The sequence below is a fragment of the Physeter macrocephalus genome, chromosome 21 (genome assembly GCF_002837175.3).
Source record: "Physeter macrocephalus isolate SW-GA chromosome 21, ASM283717v5, whole genome shotgun sequence".
Lineage (NCBI taxonomy): Eukaryota > Metazoa > Chordata > Mammalia > Artiodactyla > Physeteridae > Physeter > Physeter macrocephalus.
Window position 1 is genome coordinate 31,258,445 of NC_041234.1, and position 24,937 is coordinate 31,283,381.

General features: G+C 50.7%; 1 protein-coding gene across 4 annotated transcripts; it reads left to right on the plus strand.

Annotated features, from left to right (window-relative positions):
- The first annotated feature begins 1,881 nt into the window (after window positions 1–1,881).
- On the plus strand, window positions 1,882–23,150 carry GRIPAP1 (GRIP1 associated protein 1). Of its 4 annotated transcripts, none has more exons than XM_024116903.3 (26): window positions 1,882–1,950; window positions 4,011–4,077; window positions 4,220–4,281; window positions 5,264–5,290; window positions 6,173–6,280; window positions 8,865–9,015; window positions 10,048–10,232; window positions 10,425–10,475; window positions 11,179–11,210; window positions 11,313–11,360; window positions 11,500–11,599; window positions 12,907–12,984; window positions 13,195–13,287; window positions 14,013–14,147; window positions 14,553–14,648; window positions 14,879–15,091; window positions 15,223–15,336; window positions 16,130–16,207; window positions 16,292–16,387; window positions 16,516–16,572; window positions 16,679–16,778; window positions 18,699–18,829; window positions 19,962–20,084; window positions 20,242–20,335; window positions 21,163–21,317; window positions 22,600–23,150. In XM_024116903.3, exons 1-26 carry the CDS (start codon window positions 1,909–1,911, stop codon window positions 22,690–22,692), a joined length of 2,529 nt encoding a protein of 842 aa, XP_023972671.1. In that variant the 5' UTR covers window positions 1,882–1,908; the 3' UTR covers window positions 22,693–23,150. The 4 variants fall into 4 exon arrangements, with proteins under 4 accessions (XP_023972671.1, XP_007120983.2, XP_028338392.1 ...); XM_007120921.3 differs by having other exon boundaries at window positions 10,428–10,475; XM_028482591.2 differs by lacking the exon at window positions 21,163–21,317.
- The last annotated feature ends 1,787 nt before the right edge of the window (window positions 23,151–24,937 follow it).

The window sequence follows — 24,937 nt, forward strand, 5'->3', positions numbered from 1 at the left end:
TGAAGCTACAATAGGCTTGTTAAACACAGTATTTTGACTACAGACCACCAGGAACCTGAAGACAAAAGAAGCTGTAAAAAGGTATTGACCTGTAGTTGGTATATTTGTTTTTCACAGTTTTATAGGTTAGCAATTCTGGAGTTAATGTGTATTATATGATTACACAAATAAGTAAATTTATTGTGGATATTGGGAGCTAGGTTTCTTTCTGTTGGAGAAGGGATTTACAAATATGAAAAGTGAGGAAACTAGAATGAATCTTGTGTTGTTGTGTTGAAATGGAAGGTATTAGTAGTGTACTTACGTTTTTAAAGTATATATACCTATAGCAAAATATATAAATATAGATGTGTGTTTACATGGATTAGACTATATACATGTATTTTCTAGCTCTGTACACTGAGAGGGCCTAGAAACAATTACACCCTAGTAGCAATGAATACCTTCTCAATTGGGGCTGAAAAGGAATAATGTTGAGTCTGAAGCATCTTGTAATGCCAGAAAGGAAGTGCGTTAAAAAAAATGATGGGGGCATGTCAAAGGGACACAAAAGTCAACTTGGAGCTCCCACTGGCCAAATCTGGGACAATTTGAGCATCAAAGGAAATAATGATAGTGATTGATTATAATTTATTGAATAAAATAAGAACACGAATCTGTACAGATATAAACACATAAATGGGGAAGAAGAGAAAGCTCTTCTTTACAGTAGAAGAGTAACAAGTATCAAAGGAATGTTGGTGTTAGAAAATAATCGATGGGGCTTCCCTGGTGGTGCAGTGGTTGCGCGTCCGCCTGCCGATGCAGGGGAACCGGGTTCGCGCCCCGGTCTGGGAGGATCCCACGTGCCGCGGAGCGGCTGGGCCCGTGAGCCATGGCCGCTGGGCCTGCGCGTCCGGAGCCTGTATAATCGATGGATGCTGAAGCCAATGGTTCAAAATTTTTATATTTAGAGACAGAGAGAGAATGATAAAGCAAAGGTGGCAAAATGTGAACAATTGATGAATCTGGAAAAAGTGTACAGGGAATTTCCTTGTACCATTCTTGTTTTTCTGTACGTTTAAAATAGCATCAAAATTAAGTTTCTCCCCCCTCCCCCCCAAAAAATAAAGAAAATAGGGTGTATCCTAGTAAAGATATGTTGCTGCTAAACATGCTTTCTAATTTTTTTCTTTCCCACATAAAAACTACTGTTTGGGTGGCAGGGTTTGCAGAGGTGGCCAGTAAGCACAAGAGAGGCTTATAATGCATTTTAATACTTATTTGATTGTTCCCGGTGTTTCGTCATCCTATTTTTGTTTTTTAAATGCAGCTTTCCCGTTTGAGTCACTGCCATTCTTTCCTCACAGTTATTTTAAATTTATTGGTGGCTAGGCCCTTTACCTAACAACAGCATCATGTTAAGAAAATCAGCGTCAAATCTTTAAAAACAAAACAAAACAAAAAAAAACGCCAACGGCTTCACCAGAGAGAAATTCCCTTTTGGGGTCACTCAGTGGAGGGCGGGAACAAGACGTGCGCAAAGCTTCCGCTTTCTTTTCTACGGTAAAGCCAACCGTTCTCCTTAAAGGAGTACCACGGAAGCGTGATTTTCGGTCGGCAAACGCATTCCCTAGCGACGAGTCCACCCATGACACAGGGATGCCATAGTTTCTCATCACAATGAGTAGTCTATGAGAGCTCAGAAGCCAGAACAAATGACCTTGATTCTGGTAAAATATTACATTGCAATTCACCTAACCTGTCAGTTTCCTTCTCTTCTCTCGTTTTCCAAAATGCTGAACTTCCGGAGTAGACTCCTCCCCCTCTATTCCTGCCTAGTGGTTTGGTCCGACCTTAATACTAGTGACAGGAGGGACAAACTGCGTCTGTGCAGAAAGCTCGTGGGGGGGTGGGGGGGGGAGGAACATGGCGCAAGCTCTGTCTGAGGAGGAGTTTCAGCGGATGCAGGTGCCGATTGCCGGGGAAAAGACTACCGGGCTAGGCGACGGGGGGGCGGGGAGGAGAAAGATAGTGCCACCAGCTTTGAGCAGGGGTTGGTTGGGATGGACCTTGAGCCTAAGGGGTTGGTCTGGAGAAGGGAAACTGAGGCTCCGAGTGGTGAGACTACTGGATTCCGAGATACTGTTGGGTTCTGAGGATGGATTCTGTTAGCCTTGTGGGCGGAAGAGAGAGTCCTAGCGTGGGCGATACCTTACTCAGACCTGGAGGGGACGAGACCTTTGAGCCCGTGCGGGGGACACCTTGGGTGGGCGACGGTAATGCTGGGCTTTGAGGGGAGGAGATCCTGAGAGGGCGAAACCATTTTGCCTGGAGAGGAAGGAAGCGGGCGTTGGGCTGTTTGCTTCATGGTGGGGGGAGCCCTGGAGAGGGCAATACCATTACCGGTGGGAGGTGGACGTTTTTGTGGGAGATACCACTATGTCAGGGGACTGGGGAAAGACCCCACATGTCATTGTTCCTGGGAGGTGGAGCTCCTGTGCGAGGGGTGGTAGCGGATCCCAAGAGAGGGCAGTACCGTTGGGTGATTACGGGTGATCCCATTAGACGTGGGGTGAAGAAGGCCCTGAATGGGTAATACGATTAATCCTTGTTGGAGAGAGGACCAGAGGAGGTGAAAGAGTGATACCTTGGACCGCGTGGAGGGGAAATCACCGGTCTGTGGAGAGGTACCCTGACTGAGTACTGTGACCACTTGATTCTTTTTGGGGGGACTCTGAGATGGATGAAAGGCCAGAGTGGGCCCTTGTTGAGAGAATTCCTAACTGGGGAAGACCATTGGATTTTGTGTGGAGACTCTGAAAGGGGGAAACCCTGCGTAGGGTCCTGTGGGAGGACAGGAGGAACTTGGAGTGAGAGCAGGTAATCCATTCATCCTTGAATGAAGGAAACCGGTTGTCGCTATGCGAGGGACCCTGAGGGTGGAAGAGTGAGATAATTGGACCAAAAAAGGGGAAGGCCCCTGTAACTTGTGCAAAGTATTCCATGTGAGTAAGAGTAATCCAACTGGCCCACCCAAGGCCTTTTGGGGGAAAAACCCTGAAGGGTATAGCGTCATCCCATTGGATTATGACTAGGGAGATGTTGAGGGGTATAGGGGATCCTTGAATGAGGAAGATTGATTCTATTGGTCATGAGTGAAGGGAAAACCATTGGGCTCTGATGGATAGGGACTGTAAGTGGGTGCCAGGGGTGTTCCAACTGGATCAAGACTGGGGAAGACAGATTACTGGGTCTGGGAGAGGACAGGGGCAGGAAAGATTCTGTAGAGGCCAAGCCCTCTCACCTTTAGCAGACCACCCAGTGATGGAGGCTGGTGCCATGGGAGAGAGGGTAAGGTCCTGGTGGGGTAAGGGATGGTGGTCTGGGAAGAATTGGCCTCAGCACTCTACAGGGCTGGTAGGTAGGGATATGCTGTTTGGAATGGCCCATACTTCACTTTCCCTCAATTCTTGAAAGGGGTCTGGACATATTTTGAGAGCCTTGGGGGTGGGGACCCTGGGCAGCCCCCTTTTACTCAGTGAAATTGGTCATAATACCAGGCCCTCTTCCCTTGGGAAAGAGGGAGGAAGGCAATCCCCTGCCCCCTACTCTGGCCAAGAGGATAGACAACACCTCTGACAGAAGACAAAACAGTGTTTAGCGTGTGACGAGGCCAGTCCAGATGAAGAGGCAGACTTTATCCTTTGGGCATGGAACACACATGAGCAAGAGACTGACTGGGTCAGCACTCTGTCATGGCCTGAGGGCATAGCTGGATTGGAAGGGGAGATATGGAGGCAGCAGGGAGACAGGTGAGGCTGGCTGTGTTTATATAAGTAGAACTGGAGAAGGTGGGACAGGCTGAGTGGCTGGACTCATTTGGGATGCAGCAGGCATGGGTCTTAGGAGTGACTAAAGAGGCGCATGGAGGGCAGCAGGGTCTGTAGGGCTCAGAGGATTGGTTCTCTCCTCATGAGGGTAGGGGGCACATTCCTGCCAAGTCATTTCCTTCCCTGCTTTCCCCTAAGGCTCAGCTCCTAGAACTCCGGACTAACAACTACCAGCTTTCAGATGAACTACGCAAGAATGGTGTTGGTGAGCCAAGAGGGTCTCATTAGATGGGGGTGGCTTTGGAGGACAGAGGCCAAGGGGAAAAAAGTCTCAGAGGCCTGGCAGGAGGACCTTTCAGCTCCTTACCACTGACTGAGGCTGAGACTCCCTGCTTTCCCCACACCAGAACTTACCAGTCTTCGACAGAAGGTCGCCTACCTGGATAAGGAGTTCAGCAAAGCTCAGAAGGTACCTCCTTCCACCTACTCACCCACCCGTGTGTTCCCTGTAGCCATCTGACTCATTCCTCTGTCCAGTGAGCACCTACAGTGAACCAGACCTAATGTTACATGCTGTCACTAGTCATTCAAAAATTTCTCATGGAAGTCTCCTTTGTTTGGTAATTTTATCTAGGTCTGCTTAATTTATTAATTAATTTTCATTTACTCTTAATTCATTTTTAATTTCAATTACTCATTCTCATTCACTGATTTCTAACTAAATAATCGAATCTATCAGTAAATCTGCCTTGAATCTGCTTCCTGTCCCCACTCATACTCCTGCCTTGTGTTCCTTTTCCCCACCCCTGTCCTGGTCCTGTTGGTAAAGTGACACTAAACCTACCTCTCAAATCCTTTGAAGATGAGATAGCATATAACCTATCATGGCCTCTCAAGGCATTCAAGGCCCTCCTTTGTCTCTTTCTTCACTGCTCTGTCCCCATGCATAGTACAATGTTATATGCAGTATGTTCTCCATATATATTTGTTAGATGAAGGAATACAGAATGCAGAAAAGTCTGGCAGTCAGAAATCTAGGCTTCTCTTTGGTGGGGTGCTGATTTCCCAACCTGGCAATGCCCTCAGCTGCCCAGCAGGGGAACAGCAGTTTCCACGGTGCATGGGAGGGATCCACATAGATGTGTTTGGACAGATGGAACAGTGAAGCCATAATTTCTGAGCCCGGAGATCCAGCCTATGAAGGGTTAAATACTAAGACCCATGAAAAGCCTCAAGAGCTTAGAGGAAAGGATGTAAGCAGGGTGCTCCTCACTCACCCACTCACTCACTCCATCATTCCTGTGGGCTACAAATTGTGGTTAAAGACACCCCCATCCCTCACCCCCTGTTATCATTGTCCCCCCTTGACACTTGCCACAATATCTCCATACCCTAGTGAGGGAGTGCATCTCTGGTCACCTTATCTCTCTTCTTACCTCCCTCACCTTCAGGCACTGAGCAAGAGCAAGAAAGCTCAGGTAAGGGGACCCCTGGCGGGTAAATGTGTCGGGGAGACTGTCTTAGAGGGGATATTTCTGTATGCTGGGATCTCCTGGTACTGGCCTTTCTTTCTCTGTGTGTGTGCTTGCATCTGTGACTACTTCCCTGCCATGTGTTTTTGTGTCTATCTTTGTTCTCCTGTTTTGTCTCTCACTCCACCTCTCTCTGTATGTCTTTCCTTCTCCCTTTCTTTCTCTGTGTCCTCCTCTCTGAGTCTCTCTCTGTCTCTGTTTTTCTGTTCCTCTCGGATTCTTGTTTCTCTCCCCAGCCTTCTCTTTTTCTTTCCCCCACCTGTACCTATCTCTGTCTCTCTTTTCTTCTTTCCCTTTCTTTCTGTCTCTTGACTCCTTGTTTTTCTCTCCCCTGTTTCTCTCTCCCCGTTCCTCTCTCTCCTGTTCCCTTTTCTCTTCCTGATTCATTTCTTTCCCTGACCCCCTCTCTCTGTCCTCCCTCCGTTGATCTCTCTGTTCCTATCTCTCTGTTGTCCTACCTTTTCTTTTCTTCTCTCTCTCCCATCCCATCCCTCTCCTTCCCTATCTAACCCCCTTTCCCCATCTTTCTCTGCTTCCTTTCTTCCCTATTTCTATATACCCCTCTCTTTCCTCCCACTGTCTCCCCTCATCCCTTTCTCCTTCTGTGTCTTCCCTTCTCTCTACCCCATGTCTCTCTCTCCCTCCTTATCTCCTCTTTTATCCCTCCTATGTCTGTCTTTCCCCCTGTATCTCCTGATTTCACCCATCTCATTCTCTGTACCCTATGTTCTCCCCCCAATGTCATTTTCTCCCTCTCTCTGTTTCTTTGCCCTACTGCCCCATCCTTTCTACCCCTGTTGGAGACCTGGCCCACATCTGCCACTGCAGGAAGTCGAGGGGCTGCTGAGTGAAAATGAGATGCTGCAGGCAAAGCTGCACAGCCAGGAGGAGGACTTCCGTTTGCAGAACAGCACGCTTATGGCCGAGTTCAGCAAGGTGCTGGTGCCCTGGATAGTTGAGGGGGGTCCAAGGGGTAGGGGCCACCTGGGCTGAAGCCGGAGGGCAGCTGAGGGTGGTTGGACAGAGACTGGCCCTGGGTCACTGTCCATGGTGCTGAAACAGAGCCTCGATCTCTGTTGGGGGGCAGTGATTTGACAGATGGGACCACCCACTGTGCTGGGATTAGAAGGCTGCAAGCCATGAGGTCAGCTGGTTCCTGACCAAGTCACTCTTTTCCTTTGAGCTTCAAGTCTCCTTGTGTATATTTTGGGGCTGATGCTATGGAGCCCCAGGTTGTTGGGAGGTCTTAGGTAAAATTCTTATGCTTAGTATGGGATGGAAAGATGTTCGAGCTGCTTCCCTTTTCTAAGTTTTTCATGTGTTTTAAGGGGAAAAGTTTCACAGCAATAAAAAAGGTATTTCCAAGGCTCTACCTGAGAATGTAGGGCTCAAAACCTTAAAAAAGAAAACAAACCAAAAGCACAACCTTTGTGTAGGTACCAGCGGCAATTTAGTAAGTAGTAGTTAAGAGCCAGAGGCCTAGATTAAACTCTTGGCTCTGCCTTTTACTAACTGTAACCTTGAGCAAGTCACTTAAGCTTCCTGTTTCTTGGTTCCCAAATATTTAAAATGGAAAAGATGATAATGACAGTACCTGCCTGGCAGGGCTTTTGTGAGGATTGAATGGGTTAATGTCTATAAACCACTTAGAACAGAGCCTTGCACATAGTATCAGCTATGTAGGTGTTAGCTACTGATAGTATCCTTTTATTAATTCATTTTCCCTCTAAAATATTTCTTGACTATTTAAACGTTTTATATCCATCCTATGACCTTGCCCTGCCTCAGCCCTTACCACCTCTATTCCCACAGTCTCCTCGCTGGTCTCCTCACTTCTAGCTTCTTTTACCAGACCAAGCCATAACGGTTGTCCTGACCCGCAGGTCTTACCACATTGCTTCTTTAGACAACACCTCCCAGTGGGTCCTTGTCCCCGAAATTTCAGAACCCCTGGTGCTCACATAACAGCTGACCTCATCGCCTCACTTCTCACTGCTTCCTGCCTCTGGCCTCAGTGGTATCATGGTTCTTGCCGGGCGAGGCAGGGGCAGTTATTCCTCTATAAACCCAGCTCATGTTTCTCAGCACCTGCCCTGGGCTAGGCACTGAGCCAGGTATAGAACCTCCTTCGCACTACCCCTCCTCCTCCTGGAAGCTAGAAATGCTCACAGGGAGACCTGAGTTCCAGGCCCGACTCCACCACTTATTTGCCAAGATATTTCAGCTCAATTGTTCCTTCAACAAATAGTTATTGAACCCCCACTATGTGCTCTGTGTTCTGGAAATAGTTGTGAGCAGTACAAAATAGTCCTCCCTCTTGGGTAGCTTATATTCTGGGGGTGGGATGGGTAAAAAGGTGATAACATAGTAAACAAATAATAATAATAGCACTGATAGCTGACAGTTACATAGTGTTTACTGTGTGCCAGGTCCTGTTTGATGTGCTTTACATTATTCACTCATTTAATTCTCACAGCAAACCGATGAGATATAATTACTATCCCTATTCGACAGATGGGGAAAACTGAGCACCCTAGAGATGAAGTAATTTGTGCCAAGGTGAAATGGCAGAGTAGAAATTCACATCCAAGCAGTCTGGCTTCCGAATCTATGCTTGTGACTTACGTTACAAAATAAAATTTAATTGTGAATCACAATTTATGATCCAAACATTTTCAGAGATTTAAGAAACTAAGAACATATTAGGTAAATTTAATTGCGATTCATGCTAGGTAATAAAGAAGCAAACAGAATGCTGTGCTAGAGAGTATTGGAATTTCTTTGTTGGGGGATACTACTTGAAAGGTAACATTTGAGCAGAGCACTGAAGGATGCAAAAAAGTCAGTCATGTGAAGAACTGGATGAAAGGAATGGTGTTCTGGGTAGAAAATATCCCAGGCAATAAAATAAAAATTCTCTGTGGGCCTCAGTCTTCTCATCTGAAAATGGGGACAAAGGATCTTGTCAGGTCTGCTGTGTGAACTGTGTTTTCTCCAGGAGTTGAGCAGGGGGCTGGCTTAGTTTTATTTGCATTGTACTCCTCTCCACGGGCTCTCCAAGGGCTAACGAGAGGGAGCCATGGGCAGTGCTAACCCTGGAAATGCTCTGAAAGCTGTCTGTGGTGCCTCGGCTCCCAGACGCAGACCCCTCCACAGAAGAAGGCTGGCAGTGGGGCTATCCATGATGCTGACATCTTGGACCAGCAACTTCCAGAGGATCCTGAGGTCTTGGATTGCGACTGTGAGGTTGAAAGTGGGCAAGCGGAAAATTGTTCTCAGTATTCTCCATCTTCCATGTCTCTGTCACTTAACAGGTGTTTGAGTTTGAGGTTGTTTAACATCTGTGCCTCAGTGTCCTTATCTGTGAAGTGGGGATAATGAGTAATGAGAGCCTCTACATCACAGGGGCGTTATGGGAATTAAATGAATTGTAAAGTACATGGGCCAAATGCTATGTATATTTCAGCAGATGTTTTTCTGATTCTTTGCTTTTCTGCTACCTCACTTGTCCCCTGCTCAGCTCTGTAGCCAGATGGAACAGCTGGAGCGGGAGAACCAGCAACTGAAGGATGGGGCTGCCAGGGCAGGGGCTGCCCAAGCCGGGAGCCTTGTGGATGGAGAGCTGCTGAGACTGCAGGCAGAGAACACAGCCTTGCAGAAGAACGTGGCAGGTGCATGGAGACCCTCCTGGGGATGTGGGGACCTTGGGGCTTGAGTAAGATGTTGTCTTCCCTGGGGGAAGAAAAAGGCTTCAGAATCAGGCTTGGCCCTGCCATGAACCAGTGTATGATTTTGGACAAGCCATTTCACCTCTCTGAGCCAAAGCTTCATCATCTACGAAGTGCATGTAGTGATGTCCACCACCTGGAAAATTGTAGTAGAGATAAGAGGTGATATATTTCTGAGTTTAGTTCAGCACCTGGTACCTAGCAAATATTACTGATAAGCAGATTGAACATCAGAAAGGAGGTGTTTGCTAAATGGAGAAAGTGAATGAAGGAGTGTTAGGAAGATTCTGAGCCCAAGTTGTCAGTGGGGTCTGGGATGAAAGCTGAAAGAAAGCTTGATAAAGTGTGGGAGTGAGTGTCCTGATGGGTGGACTTGTGGAGAGCAGCTGGGCTTGTGGGGTGGTGGGTGGTAGTTTGGTGATCAGGAAGGAGACTTCGTAGAATGTGGCTGGGGATTAGATGTTATAGGAGGATTCAGCTGTAAATGGAGGGCTGTGGGTGGGGCTTGGGGATGGGGGTGGGGCTTGGGAAATTACCTTGGGCTGATTTTTTTTTTTTTTTTTTTTTTTGCGGTACGCGGGCCTCTCACTGCTGTGGCCTCTCCCATTGTGGAGCACAGGCTCCGGACGTGCAGGCTCAGCGGCCATGGCTCACGGGCCCAGCCGCTCTGCGGCATGTGGGATCTTCCCAGACCGGGGCATGAACCCGTGTCTCCTCTATCAGCAGGCGGACTCTCAACCACGGGGCCACCAGGGAGCCCTCTTGGGCTGATTTGATGGTAGACAGGATTTCCGTGGTTGGTGGGGCTTAAAAGATTTGTGAGAGGTGGGGGTGAACCTTTGTTTTGTAGGCTTATGACCACTGAGGCAGGGTTTCTGCTACCTAAGGGGTTGAAGGCCAGTTCTTCTATTTGAGGTGTGTCAGGGGTCTTCTGAGACTACCTCATCCATCATATGTCTGTGTTCTACTCACCAGCCCTGCAGGAACGCTACGGGAAAGAGGCTGGGAGGTCCCCAGCTGCCAGTGAGGATCAAGGGGATCCCCTGGGGGGCCCAGCTTCCCCTGTCCTGGTCCCCATGCCATTGGCAGAAGTGAAGCTGAAATGGGAAATGGAGAAGGAGGAAAAGAGACTGCTCTGGGAGCAACTGCAAGGCTTGGAGGTGAATCTGGGTCTGTTGGGGCTGGAGTGCCAGGAGGCAGGCAGATGCCCTAGCTCTGCCTGTGGTCCCACAGAGATATCTGTGACATCACCATCTTGTGGGCTGATGGATTAGGAAGGCAGGAGGGCAGGGAAAGGCACAGGCCTTACCTCCTCCCTTGCTGATAACAACTCCCTCCCTCATCCTTCCCAGCAGACCTTGAAGCAGGCTGAAACATCCAGGCTGCAGGAAGAACTTGCTAAGGTGGGGCTGCTGAGCTTTCCCTGGACTTTGCCCCACCCACTCCCCACCTGCCATGCTTCCCCTGGTAGGGTAGAGGGGCAGAGTATCTCCTCAAAGCCTCAGTCTTGTCATCTGTGAAATGGAGAGACTCACATTTATGTCTCAGATTTGCTTTCAATATGAAATGGGCTAATGTGGTCCTTCTATGTCTTGTGCATGGCAGGCCCCATCCCATCCTTCTGGGTCCTACGATCTCTGCTTTTTCATTCATCTATCCATCCATCCATCCGTCCATCCATCCAAGCATTTATAGATCCCTGGCTCTTATCTTAGGAACTTGAGACCCAGTGGTGAGGCAGCCAATCATGATCCTGTTTTCCAGGCCTCCCAGCCTAGCTATTCTATGACATGGCCATCGGTCGGTAGGTTGGAGGCATAAATGTTGGGCTTTGGAGCCTGAGGAGCTGGGTAGAGGTCATGTTTTGCTGCCGACCAGCTGCACAACCAAATTATTTAACCCTTCTGAGACTCAGCTTCCCATTTGTAAAGCCAGTGGTGCTCACTTCTCAGGACTATTTTGAGGATTCCACGAGGTAACAAAAGTAAATTCCAGTTTCTATAAAGGACTTAGTAGGAAGTGTCTGTAAACATGAAGTTAATTTTTGTCTTTATTAATATTATTCTCATTCTTATCACTTGTCTGTACCCTCCTGCCCCACCCCAGCTCGCCGAGAAACTGAAAAAGAAACAAGAAAGGTAAATTTCTTTCTTCCAGAGCTGTGGGGAAGGGGTCTGGGGGACCAGGGAGGGGATTGACTTGTGGAACGGACCCATACATGTCTGTCTTTCTGTGTCCAGTTTTTGCCGTCTGCAGACAGAAAAGGAGACGCTATTCAATGACAGCCGGTAACTACCAGGGTTGAGGATATTGGTGGACAATGGGGCAGTGCCCAGCAGGATTAACCGAAGATCACAGGGGCAGAGCTGGGAGACTGGGCCTCAGTCTGTGGTCAATGTGCTCCTCCCTCCCACCAATCACCCCCAGGAACAAGATTGAGGAGTTACAACAGCGGAAGGAAGCTGATCTCAAAGCCCAGTTGGTTCGAACTCAGAAGCTGCAGCAGGAACTTGAGGCTGCCAATCAGGTGAGGGGTTGGGTTCTGAGATCACTGGGATAGGGACAGGGCTGGGAGTCCGGGGAGCTCTGAGGTCTACGGAGGCTAGTTGGGGAGTCTGATATTTCCTGTGTTGGAAATATAGGGACTGGATGGGTCCTGGGCCCCCTAGGAGCTAAGAAAATGGGAACTAGGGAACCCCGAGAGCCATAGGAGTTGGGCTAGGAATCTGCATGAATCAAAGATCTCAGCGGGGCTGAGGACTAGGGGCCTATGTGCCACAAGTTTGGATGAATCTGAAACTCCAGGGGATTAGAGACAAGAATCTGGAGAAATCTGTGGTCACTGGATTGGGACCAGGAGTTTGGAGTGAGTCTGAACTCCCTGGAGGTTGGGTAACTTTGAGACCTATGGGGGCTGGGTAGATATAAGACTTTCAAGGGTAAGACAGCTGGGCCTGGAGGCTGAGTGCATTTGAGACCCTCAAAGCTTGGGGGCCGGTTTGGGTCTTAAGACACCTAGGAAGTTGGATCATGTGAGTTGGTGGTCCCTGGGGGCTGTGAATAAAAAACTGGTGAGTTTGAGACATCCAGCGACTGGAGCAAAAGTCTAGGTAGGTCTGAGGCGCCTAAGGGTTGGCGGCTGGGTGACTTTAAAGCCTCCAGCCTTCCCCTTAGAGTGAGTGAGTCTCAGGTCCCTTGGATTGGGGGATATGATGGTCTGTGGGTCTAATTAAAGCCCCTAGGAGCTGGGGACAGAAGTCTGGGTAAAGCTGGGTGTGAAGATCCCCAGAGACTGGGGACAGGAGCGGCAGGTGAGGTATCAGTCTGAGACCTCACCAGGAGCTGGAAACTACACGATTGTATCAGTTTGAAACCTATAGGATCTGGGGTGGTGAGTTTGGGTGGGTCTGAGAGTCTTGGGAACTAGAGACATGGGGGTTGCATGTGTCTAAAACCCCTGGAGGTTGGGGTCAGGAATCTGGGTGAAGTTGTAGTCCCTGGGGGTTGAGTGTGTCTGAGAATCCTGGGGCCTCTGAGCTGGAATCTGGGTGAGTGTGAGATCATCTTATGGATGGGGGCTGAGTGAATTTGAAATCCCCAGGAGCCTAGGTGGTTTCTGAGGTGCTTAGAACTGGGATACAGGGGTGTGTGAGGCCCCCTGGGGATAATGACCAAGAGTCTGGGTGAGCCTGAGATCTCTGATGGCTGGGTAGTCCAAGACCCTCAAGTACTGGCAGCATGCTGCCAGGTGGTCAGAGGGGGAGTCTGTGTGGTCATATGTACCCCGGGGGAGGCTGAGGTCTGGAATGGGCTCCCCTGGCCTGGTCCCCACAGAGCCTGGCAGAGCTGAGAGATCAGCGACAGGGGGAGCTCCTGGAGCATGCGGCAGCTCTGCGGGCCCTACAGGATCAGGTACATTGTACTGAGCGGGCTCAGGGAGGTGGGGGTGAGGGCGGGGGTAGCCTCAGCGGGTATCTTACAGACAGGCAAGGCCCCAGGGTCCTGCTTCCCCGGTCGTTGTTCTCGTGGGTGTGTGTATGTGTGTCCTTTCTTTCTTGGCTGCGGGTAGGTCCTGTCCTCCTGTTCTGGACCCACTCTCACTCGTTGTGGGGGTGGGGCCAGGTGTCCATCCAGAGCGCGGATGCGCAGGAACAAGTGGAAGGACTTTTGGCTGAGAACAATGCCTTGAGGACTAGCCTGGCTGCCCTGGAGCAGGTACAGGACACGTGGGAGCCTGCGCCGATCCCTCCCCAGCTCCCCGTCTCCCTCTGCTTTTGATCCACATTGGGGCAACCTGGACCTCATGCTGTTCTCCTGCCTCTGTTTCTGTTTCATTCTCAGCTTCTCCTTTCTGCTGGCTTCCACCCCTCTTCTCTCTGGTCATCCGTCCCTGCTTTTTTTGCATTCTAGTTTCTCTCCAGTAAAGTGCAAGAAGTGTACTAATCTTAAGTGTACACTCAGTGAATTATCCCTGTCTGTATATTTATCTGTCTCCATGTAGCCACCACCCAGATGAAGATAGAGCATTTTCAGCACCCCAGAAGGTCCTTTTTACCCCTTCTCAATCAATACTTCCCCAGAAGTAACCACTCCTGTGACCTTTAGCAACATAGATTAGTTTTGCTTGCTCTTCAACTTCATATAAATGGAATCAGACACCCAATCTATGTCTGGCTTCTTTCCTGAAGCGTTATATCTGTGAGGTTTATCCATACGTAGCACTGATCTGTTCTGCTTTCTCTGTGTACTGTTTCATTGTATGAATATACCACACTTACCAATCCCCTGTTGATCTCTTTCTCTCACTGCTTTTCTCTCTGAAATACTCTCTCGCTACTCCTGGCTCTCCTTTCACCTCTCTCCCTGTCTCCCTGGAACACCCCATGACTGGCCCCTGGGGCCCCTTTCACTCCACTTTACATCACCACCACTCTCTCCAGATCCAAACAGCAAAGACCCAAGAACTGAATATGCTCCGGGAACAGACTGCTGGGCTGACAGCTGAGTTGCAGCAGCGGCAGACTGAATATGAGGACCTCATGGGACAGAAAGATGACCTCAACTCCCAGCTCCAGGTGACACCTCTGGCTTTGACCTGTCTCCTCCTAGTTCCCTAGTCCTGGCTCAGTGGAGTTTCCCATGAGGTGCTGTGGGAAGACCATGGAGTCAGGTGGACCTGGGTTCCAGTCTGACTCCTGAACTTATTAGCACCTGTGTGTCCTAGACCAAGTCATTTCACTTGAGACTGAGCCTCTTCAGTTAGTTAGGATAGCCATTCTGATACCACAATAGAAACCGGAATAATAGTGGGAGAATGGATGCTGGGGAGCAGCTAGCAGCCTCTGCCATGTTTCTCATCTAGAAATAGAACATCACCCACTTTACCAGCATTAAGGGAGCTGTTCTACCAGAAATGTCCTGGGTGAGCAGCACCTCCTGGGGGCTCTTTATCAAACTCACCCTTTTTGTCCCCACATTAGGAATCATTGCGAGCCAATAGTCGGCTGCTGGAACAACTTCAGGAACTCGGGCAGGAGAAGGAGCAATTGACCCAGGAACTACAGGAGGCTCGTAAGGTGGGCAACACCACAGGGGGAGGCCCAGTCTGCAGGGGGACAGGTGATGTGGGCGAGTGCACGGGGATGGGAGGTGACGGAAAGTGACCAGTTCCATGAGGATGGGTGAGTGACTTAGCTGTTCAGTCGGGATGGGGAGGAGGTGGACTTTGGCTTGTTCCTTGGGCCTTGTATGGCGTCGGGGGAGGAGGTTGACTGACATCCTCCTGCCCCCCTCTCCTGGGTGCCAGAGTGCTGAGAAGCGGAAGGCCATGCTGGATGAGCTAGCCATGGAGACGCTGCAGGAGAAGTCCCAGCACAAGGAGGAGCTGGGAGCAGTCCGACTACGGCACGAGAAGGAGGTGCTGGGGGTGCGTGCCCGCTATGAGCGTGAGCTCCGTGAGCTACATGAAGACAAGAAGCGGCAGGAGGAGGAGCTGCGTGGGCAGATCCGCGAGGAGAAGGTGGGTGGGCAGGTGATGATGCCTTTCTGCCTCTAAAACATGGGGAGCGTAGCCTTGCTGATGGGCCAGGGGACGGCGTGGGTGAGGCGCCCGCTCCTCCACCTGGCCTTTGCGGGTCTGCCCTCTTGCAGGCCCGAACGCGGGAGCTGGAGACTCTCCAGCAGACGGTGGAAGAACTTCAAGCTCAGGTACACTCCATGGATGGAGCCAAGGGCTGGTTTGAACGGCGCTTGAAGGAGGCTGAGGTGAGTTGGTGCAGAGGCTGGTTGGGGGGTATGCATGTCAAAGCAGGGGACTGGAAGTGGTCAGGCCCTGGAACTTTCTGAGGCTCTGGACTTGAGCATCCCCACAGCGCCCCCTGGCTCAACAGCAGCCCTCTGGAGGGGATCAGGCCATGGCCATCAATCAGTAAGGCAGAATGTCAGATGTGCAAATTTGAAAAGGCACCTCTTCCTTCTGAAATTGTACTTCTGTCAGAAAATTATTATAATATAATAATTCTAATTTTGATGCAACCAGAACTTTTACTACCATTTTCTGGAAAACTCATGGTAATACATAAGAGGCAGTGTCACGTAGCAGTGAAGAACACACATGCTGGAGCCAGTTGTTTGCCTGGGTTTGAATCCTGTCTGGGATGCTTTCTAGCCCAGACAGGGCAAGTAAATAACTTGCCTTGGGCAAGTTATTTACTTCTCTGTGGCCCGTTTTTGACATCTGTAAAAGGGATAACAATAATACCGGCTGTCTAGGTGTTATGGGAGGGTTATATAAAGTGAGTTAATATATATAAAATCCCTACAACATTCCTGGTGTGCAGTAAGTGCTACGTTATGTTTTATTAAATAAAGTAAGATGTAAATGCAGACGTTGGTCTTCGATGTGAATGCCGCAGCCCTCAGTGTGACACTCTGTTTCTTCTCTGCATACGCAGGGGCCCTGCTGCAATCCCTCACGCCACTCACTGGGCGTGATGTCCTCTGGGGGGTGTGACGTCCTCTGTGGGGGCCGTGGCCAGACCTGGGACTTGTCTTGCAGGAATCTCTGCAGCAGCAGCAGCAGGAACAAGAGGAAGCCCTCAAGCAGTGTCGGGAGCAGCACGCCGGCGAGCTGAAGGTGCCCGTTGCATGATGGCATTCCTCTCTGGTGGGAGGACTGAGGTTTCCCAAGCTGCGGCCTGAGCTGCCCTCTGCTTTGCAGAGCAAGGAAGAGGAGCTGCAGGGTGTGCAGGATCTGCTCCAACAGGCCCAGGAGGAGCGGGACTGCCACCTGAAGACCATCAGCAGCCTGAAGCAGGTCACCCACTGGTCCCTCCTGGTCCCTCGACACACCCCGGGCCTCAGCATGCAGTGATGGGGCAGGGAGGGAGCACACTGCATGCAGCCATTCTGGCACCCACCAGATGTGCTCTCTCTATCCCACAGGAGGTGAAGGACACGGTGGATGGGCAGCGAATCCTGGAGAAGAAGGGCAGTGCTGCGGTACGATGGGGAAAGGTGTCCAAGCATGGCCCACTCCTGCCCTGTGGCCACCCCCACCGGTGGGCCCACCGGGCCTCAGCCCCTATCTTTCCCCCGTTCCCCACAGCTCAAGGACCTCAAACGGCAGCTGCACCTGGAGCGGAAACGGGCGGATAAACTGCAGGAGCGGTTGCAGGACATCCTCACCAATAGCAAGAGCCGCTCAGGTGAGGGGCCCGGATGGCAGGGGAGGCTGAGGTGTGAGGAGGCAGAGCTTGGGTCTGAAGGCTGGGGCTGCTCCCTGTACTTCACTCTGAAGGGCTCTTCTGTGTCTTCTGTCCCTCTTGCACTTTGTCTGTCTTTTACCCTTTCTCTGCATCTGTCCCACCTCTGTTTCTTTCTTTCTCTTTTTAAAAAATATATTTATTTATTTATTTTAGGCTGCGTTGGGTCTTCGTTGCTGCGCGCGGGCTTTCTCTAGTTGTGGCGAGCGGCGGCTACTCTTTGTTGCGGTCCGCGAGCTTCTCATTGCAGTGGCTTCTCTTGTTGCGGAGCACGGACTTTAGGCACACAGGCTTCAGTAGTTGTGGCACGTGAGCTCAGTAGTTGTGGCTCGCGGGCTCTAGAGCGCAGGCTCAGTAGTTGTGGTGCGTGGGCTTAGTTGCCCCGCGGCATGTGGGATCTTCCCACACCAGGAATCGAACCCGTGTCCCCTGCATTGGCAGGCGGATTCTTAACCACTGTGCCACCAGGGAAGTCCCTCCTTCCTCTATCTCTCTCTGCATTATCTCTCTGTGTGTCTCTCTCTCCTTTTTGCTGTGTCTCTTCTCTGTTTCTGTCTCTCTCTGCCTCCTCATGTCACCTCTGTATCTGCCTTTCTCTCCCGGCTTTCTCTTTCTAGTTCTCTCCTTTTCTCCTCCTGCCTTTTTCTTCTCTCTGTTCCTTTATCTCTGTCTCTCTTCTCTCTCTCTCGTCTGTGTCTCTGTCTCTCCACTATCCCTCATACACTCCCACACCTCACCCAGAGTCTCTAAGTCTCTTGTATCCATTCTCTCATTCTATAAATATGGACTGAGCCCTCACGCTCACATCCAGGGTCCCTGGTAGGAGCCCCCCACCAAGTCTCAGTCCCCTAGGAGCTCCCTGTTGAGCTAGGGAGACAGACTTACAATCAGCCAGCAACACTACCGTGTGATCATTATGCAGCTAAAATCCATGTTATTTTTGCCACTTAAGGCAGAAGACACAACAGAAAAATTTGAGTTGCCTTGGACTTTTTTTAAAAAAAGAAATGGCCTATAAATATGTTTAAATAAATAAGATGCAGTGATGGCTCTGGTGCATCTCCCATATCACAAGCGAGAGAAAACGTGCTTCCTGTCCCTCCACAGCCATCCTGCTCTTGCTGGAGATCCTTGGCTTGTGGTGTCAGCCCCCCTCCCTGACACCCAGAAGCAGCTGCAAGAACAGAGACACAAGCTTAGTGGCTGTGTTTCAAGTGACATGGCAAAAACGGGTGTATCTCTTACCAAATCAATGTCTTGCTGAGGCACTCAGTCTCCTGAAGTTACCTCTCTTTATAAGGGAGGACTTTTATTTCTGTTCTGTTACAGATTGGTGTACAGATCAACAAAAAGATTCAAATTGTGTGCCATACATTCTATCCATCCATTAGGTGAAATTCAGATTTACGTGCATGGCTACGAGTCTGCCGCCATCTTTTCTCTCTCTGTCTCTGCTCTGACTAGTGTCCTTAGCCAGGGTCTCTGTTTGCCTCCATCATCAGCTCTGGCTTGCTGTTTCTCTGGGGTCTTCTCTGCACATAGGGGTGCCCCTCTGCCCTCTCCAGCTGTCTTTACCCTGAGTCTGAGTGCATTCGCCACTTTATGCCCATGTGTGTCCACATCACCATCTTTCTCCCCATCTTCACCTTTGTTTCACTTCTGGTGTGTGTTTGCCTAGAGAGGCAGCTCCTTTTTCTGTTTCTGCCTTTCCCTACCCTACTGTCTGCTTCCACTGTTACCCATGCCTGAGTGTCTCTTTGCCTCTCTCCGTCTCTGTCAAATCTATTTCTGCCTCTTCTTGCCAGTCGGTGCCCTGGGACCCTGGGGGATTGGGGCTCAGATTTCTCTTCCCTCTCTGCCCAGGGCTCGAGGAGCTGGTTCTATCAGAGATGAATTCACCAAGCCGGACCCAGACTGGGGACAGCAGTAGCATCTCCTCCTTCAGCTACCGCGAGATCTTGCGGGAGAAGGAGAGCTCGACTGTTCCAGCCAGGGTAAGGGGCAGGGAAGAACCTACAGCCCCAGCTTCTACCCAAATTCTGGGCCCTCCTTTTTCCCTCCCCTGCAGCCATCTTCTACTCTGGGCCCAGCACACACATTTTCTTGTCAACTTTTCCTCAAGCTCACCAACTTGGATTCAGATTGCTAAATGGGGGATGGACAAATTATTATCTCTGACCCTCTGTTTCATCATCTGTGGGCTAATTCCACCTTTCCTGGTGCTATAAAATATGTGGCTCATAGTAGGTGCATTATCCATGTGGGAGATCCTTTTATCCAACTCATAATTATCACTTATTATTATTGTTGTCTGTGTCAGCTTCCTTGCCAGACACTTTTATTTGGAAATAACCTTTTTATCATTCTGTAAGTAGTATGTATACATTGTAGAAAAGTTTAAAAAACACAAGCAAAGATTTTTTAAAACAATCCAAAGAAATCACATCTTCACCATACAGAGATCACCACTATAAATCCTTAGTTCATACCCTTCTAGACCTCTCTCGCTCTTTTTTTTAAACCTAAATAAGATTATAAGTAACCTGTTGATCTCTACCCTCCCAGTTTGGTAAATTTTCATCTTTTTGAATACTTTGACCTTAGTGAGATTTCTCTAGTTGGTCCCAAAATGTGCTTTATTGCTGGTTTTATGAAAACCAGCATTCAATTTTAGAGCACATTTGCTGCATCTGGTTGCTTTATGTCCCTTAAGTCTCTTGAATCTAGTGTGATCCCTTTTTTTCATGACATCAACCTGTAGAAGAGACCAGCCCAGTTGACCTAAATAAAGTGTCCCACCTTTGGGATTTTCCTGCTGGCTTCCTAGTGGTATCATTCAGCTCGTTTCTCTCTCCCCTAGTTTTCCTGTCAACTGGAAGTGAGAGCTCATTTCCTATAGGCTCTCCCTTCATGGTCTCAATAAGGCTATGGTGTAGTGGTTCCTGTCTCCCCCTTTAAAAGGCAAATGGGGATCCAGAGTCTCTGAGGGTGCCGAGACTTGTCTGCAGTTTGTCTGCAGCCCCAGTGGCAAAGCCCACCCCGGCTTGGTTCTCCTTCTCAGCCCCTGATCCTATCTGGGGTGTTGGCACTGAGCCTGGGCTGGCCTCTCTCCCTTCTTCCCCGCAGTCCTTATCCAGCAGCCCTCAGGCCCAGCCCCCGCGGCCAGCAGAGCTGTCAGATGAGGAAGTGGCTGAGCTCTTTCAGCGCCTGGCAGAGACACAGCAGGAGAAATGGATGCTGGAGGAGAAGGTGCTGTCTGCCTGCTTGTCCCCTCTTGGCCTGCCCTTGGAGAGGAGGCCGGGGTGGCAGGAGTGGGGGGTGGGGGTGGGGCGATATCTGGCCAGGCCCCTCCTCATGGGTGAACATGCGCAGTTGAGGGCCTGAGGTGGGCTGGGCCACCCTGCAGGTGAAGCACCTGGAGGTGAGCAGCGCGTCCATGGCAGAGGACCTCTGCCGGAAGAGCGCCATCATCGAGACCTATGTCATGGACAGCCGGATTGGTCAGTGCCCCCTCCCCAGCCCTCACCCCTCGTCCAGCCCCTCACCTACACCCTCCTTCCCCACTGTCCAGAGCTGCAGCTTCTCTCCTCTCCTTACGGAACTCACCAAAGCTACTGCCGAGACCACAGGTGCTAGACGGAAGAGTCAGGCAGGCCAGGACCTGTGTGTCTTGCTCTGTATTCCATCTCTTGTCTCGGCTCCTCCCTCCTGTCTGAGTCTCTGTCATCTCTCCACTCTCCTTTCTCTAGTGTCTCTCTGTCATTCCCATTGTCCTTTCTCCTCCCTGTGTCTCTTCCTCTGCTTTCTCTCCCTTCTCTTCTTTCTGCCCCATCCCCCCTTCATCTTGTCTCAGTGTTCCTACTGTCTAAGTGGTTCCACCTCTGGAAATTTTCATTCTCTGGATGCATATCCCTTTTAGGGTCCTTCTCTCCGCTCTTCCTCCCCTCTCCTCCTTTCTCCTCTTCCTTCCTCCATCCCCCATTTTAATTTCTTTTGTTCCCTTCTTTCAAATCTTCTCTCCCTGTTTTTTCCTTATTAATCAGAATAATACCAGTTGACACATGCTGAGAGCTGACTGTGTGCTCTGTGCTTTGCATACAGTCATATGTGTTTTTCCAGCTCCATGAGTTAGTTCCTAACCTCATTTCTCAGGGCTGCACAGCTAGTAAGTGAAGCCACGTCTCACATGGCAAAGCCTCTGCTCCCTCCATTAGATGGCTTCTCCCCCCATTTTTCTCCCTTACTCTCTGTTTCCCTCTCTCCTGCTCTGTCTCTGTCTCTCCTTCGGCTCGACCGAGGGGGTGATTCTCAGCCTGGGCCCTTGCAGATGTGTCTGTGGCAGCAGGCCACACAGACCGTAGTGGGCTGGGCAGCGTCCTGAGAGACCTAGTGAAGCCAGGCGACGAGAACCTTCGGGAGATGAACAAGAAGTTACAGAACATGCTGGAGGAACAGCTCACCAAGAATATGCACTTGCACAAGGCAAGTGTAGCCTACCAGCCTACCCCTTTGTCTCTCCAGCCACATAGTCCCTGGGTCATCTGTCAGTCCCCTCTCCACACACCCCATTCACCAAGCACTCCTTCCCCCTCATCTTCCCATCCTCCAGTCAACCTACTCACTATCAGTTTAGTCTTTCACTCTTCCCTCTATCCTTGCACCCACCCACTCATCCATTCATACACACATTCAGCCACTCTCCCATCAACCCACCTACTATTTGCCCATCTGCCCTGCTACCCGTCTAATCATCTTCCCATGCCTTCGCACCCATCTCCTTTTTTTTTTTTTTTTAATATTTGGCTGCGCCGGGTCTTTGCGGCACGTGGGATCTTTAGTTGCAGCATGCAGGATCTAGTTCCCTGACCAGGGATCGAACCCGGGCCCCATGCATTGGGAGCGTGGAGTCTTAACCACTGGACCACCAGGGAAGTCCCCTGCACCCATTTCCTGATGTATCACTCTCTCTTACCTACTCATCAGTCACCCCTTGTCTTACCTTCTACCCACCCGCCCAGCGACCTGCTTGCCTACCTGTTGTCCTCCATCTGTCCTCTGAACAGCATGCGAACTCTTAGTTGCAGCATGCATGTGAGATCTAGTTCCCTGACCAGGGATCGAACCCGGGCCCCATGCATTGGGAGCGTGGAGTCTTAACCACTGGACCACCAGGGAAGTCCCCTGCACCCATTTCCTGATGTATCACTCTCTCTTACCTACTCATCAGTCACCCCTTGTCTTACCTTCTACCCACCCGCCCAGCGACCTGCTTGCCTACCTGTTGTCCTCCATCTGTCCTCTGAACAGTTCATTTTTCCACCTATTTGCCTACCATGGATCTCCCATGCATCCACCCACGTGTCCACTCACCCGTCCTGCCACCCAAGTATTTCCCCATCTCTGGGGGAAGTCAGAAAGGATGCAAGTCCGGCCCCTGCCTCTGAGAAGCAAGCTCACCCTTTAGAGACAGGAAGCTGGCAGGGGTAGGGGTCATGTCCTCCAGCCTCACCACACAGAGCAGATGATCCACTCCCATGTCCATATCCCTAGCTCCAGGCACTCCTCACCCCCTCAACGCACACCACACACACCTTTTCCGAGCCCAGCCCACTGCTGGGAGCTCTGGGAGCTGCTCCAAATACCTTCCTGTCTCAGGCTAGACATAGCTGGGCATTGATGGGATGAGAAGGATGACACCCAGGCTTGCTGAGGGTGCCATCGCCTGCCACCTTCTCTGACTCCTGATGGCTCATTTGTTTCTTAGGACATGGAAGTTCTGTCCCAGGAAATTGTGCGGCTCAGCAAGGAGTGTGTGGGGTCCCCTGACCCAGACCTAGAACCGGGAGAAGCCAGCTAAAGACCTGCAGGCTGCACCCACTCCCTCCCTTCCCCACCTGCCATTCCCTTGGGCTGTGGTGGGAAAATGGGGGCCAGCGCCAAAATCAGATAGGTTGGGAGACTGGACATTAAGGGGTTGGAGGCCTGATGGCTGGCGTTAGTGACCCTGTCTTAGGGCCGAGGCCCCTGGGGAGTGGGGAATCCTGAGGGGAGGGGTAGGGATTCTCCTTCTTCTTGGCCCTGGCTCCCAGGGGCCTTTGCCTTCATCTCTGCATGAGCTCTCCCTCCCAGAGACCAACTCTTTTTTAATTTAATTTTATTTTTTAATTTATGTCTGGAAGCCTGGCTACTCTGCATTTGGGATTGGGGATGCTGGGTGGGGCACGGTCCATGTTCAGCGTTCTAGCAACATGTGTTTGTGTGTGTGTGTAAAAGCTGTGCAGCCAAAATACCATCTGGCCAGACTGGCCCACCCACTGACTGTCTGCTCTGATTCTTTCCAACCATGAGGGATGTGCTGGGGGTGGGGAGGTTATACCATTGGAACGGGGAGGGTGGTCTCTGCCTGCAACTTTACTCTCGTTCCCCCACCCTCACCCAGCCTGTCTCCAGTTACTGTTGACCAGCCTCTCAAACTGAATGGAGCAGAAATATCTGCAGATATGTATGTGGGTGAATGTGTATGGGGTGTGGGTATGGATGAGTAGATAGATGGAAGGATGGATAAGTGGTTGGATGGACTGATTGATGAATAAGTAGAAGGTTGCATGGATTGATGATGGATAGGTTGGGAAATAAATGGATGGATAGGTGATTGGATGAATAAATGGACAAATGGATTGCTAGGTGGATAGGTAGAGGATGGATAGGTGGGGGTATAAATGGACAGATGGATGGCTAGGAGAATGTGTGGATGGATGAGTGGGCAGATAGATGGATGAGCTAATGGGAAGAGTAAAGAGTAGGTGAATAAATGATAGAGCAATGGATAGATGGACAGATAGCTGGGTGGTGGGGGATCCATATGGGTAGGGGTAGATGTGGTGAATATACAAATGGATGAGTGAATGGGTAGGTGGATTAATGACTAAATGGACAGATGGGTGGCTAGAGGGAAGGACAGAGTAATTGGCTGTGTGAGGGGGAGAATGGATGGATAAGTGGGTGGTGGGTGGGACGAGGGATGGACAAATGGACAAATCAGGAGTGTGATGAGCAAATGGAGGATTACATGGATGGATAAATCCATTGAAAGGCAAAAATTGGCTCTGCATTACTGCTCTCCCATTACCACACACCTTTGTTAAAGGTAAGGCGTCCTCTGTGTGCCATGCCCCTTTCACATCACTCCATTTACTGCTCCCAACGACACTATCAAGCTGGGGTAACTCTCCATCCGACAGAGAGAAAAACAATGCAAGTCACTTGCTCAAGGACGTATGTCAGTGGCACAGCTGGGGCTTGAACCCACCCATGCCTGAGGTACTTGGTACCCCGTGCTCTTGCTACCCGGGAGCAGAGCCCTCTAGCGGAGGAGGCCTGATTTGAGGCTCCTGGATGTGGACAGATGATGGAGACTGCACCTCAGAGTGGGGCCTGCCTGGGGGAGAACCTGCTGTGGAGGTGGGACCTGGCTTGTCCCCATCCGTACTCCCCTTACCCACCCCCCCCCGACGTTTCACATCCGCAAACAGGACAGTGCTCCAGTCCCACGGCAGCAATCTTGGTTAGAGCAGGACTCTAACCCCTCCAGCACCGCTGGGGAGCAGCTTTGGGGGCCTGGCCTCTAGAGAAACACCCCCACCAGTTTTCCCCCACCCCCCCCTTCTCCAGCCTAGGGGGCAGGGAGGGGACACAGCGCTGCATCATTCCCCGTGGCACTCCCCGCTCTGGGGCCATTAACAGATGCCTCCCCATCGATCGGATCTGCTAAGTGCTGCTGATTCAGATGGGTGGGGGTGGGGGCCCCTGGGGGCAGAGGGGGTAGGATCTGGGCAGGAAGAGGGGGGAGTCCAGGAAGGAGGTGGGGAGAATTGGCAAAGCTCCCTGCCACCCCCATTTTCCAGATGACGCGACTGAGGCCCAACCAGCTTTGTAGGAGGCGGAGTCTCTCCAGGGTCCCTCTCAGGCAGTCCTAGGGGAGGGGGCTCTGGGAGCCACAAGGCCCCTCCCTGCCTCTCTCCATCTCCCGGCAAGCTCAGAGGGGCGGGGAGAGAGAGCCAGAGGAGGTGGAGAACTTGGGCAGCTCTGCAGAGTGGGGCAGG

Bases quoted from the DNA above. Each gene is read 5' to 3' on its own strand.
- GRIPAP1 (XM_024116903.3), top strand. From the start codon at position 1,909: ATGGCGCAAGCTCTGTCTGAGGAGGAGTTTCAGCGGATGCAG. The intron at 11,600-12,906 runs GTGAGGGGTTGG...TGGTCCCCACAG, and splicing joins AACTTGAGGCTGCCAATCAG to AGCCTGGCAGAGCTGAGAGA. The intron at 21,318-22,599 runs GCAAGTGTAGCC...TTTGTTTCTTAG, and splicing joins AGAATATGCACTTGCACAAG to GACATGGAAGTTCTGTCCCA.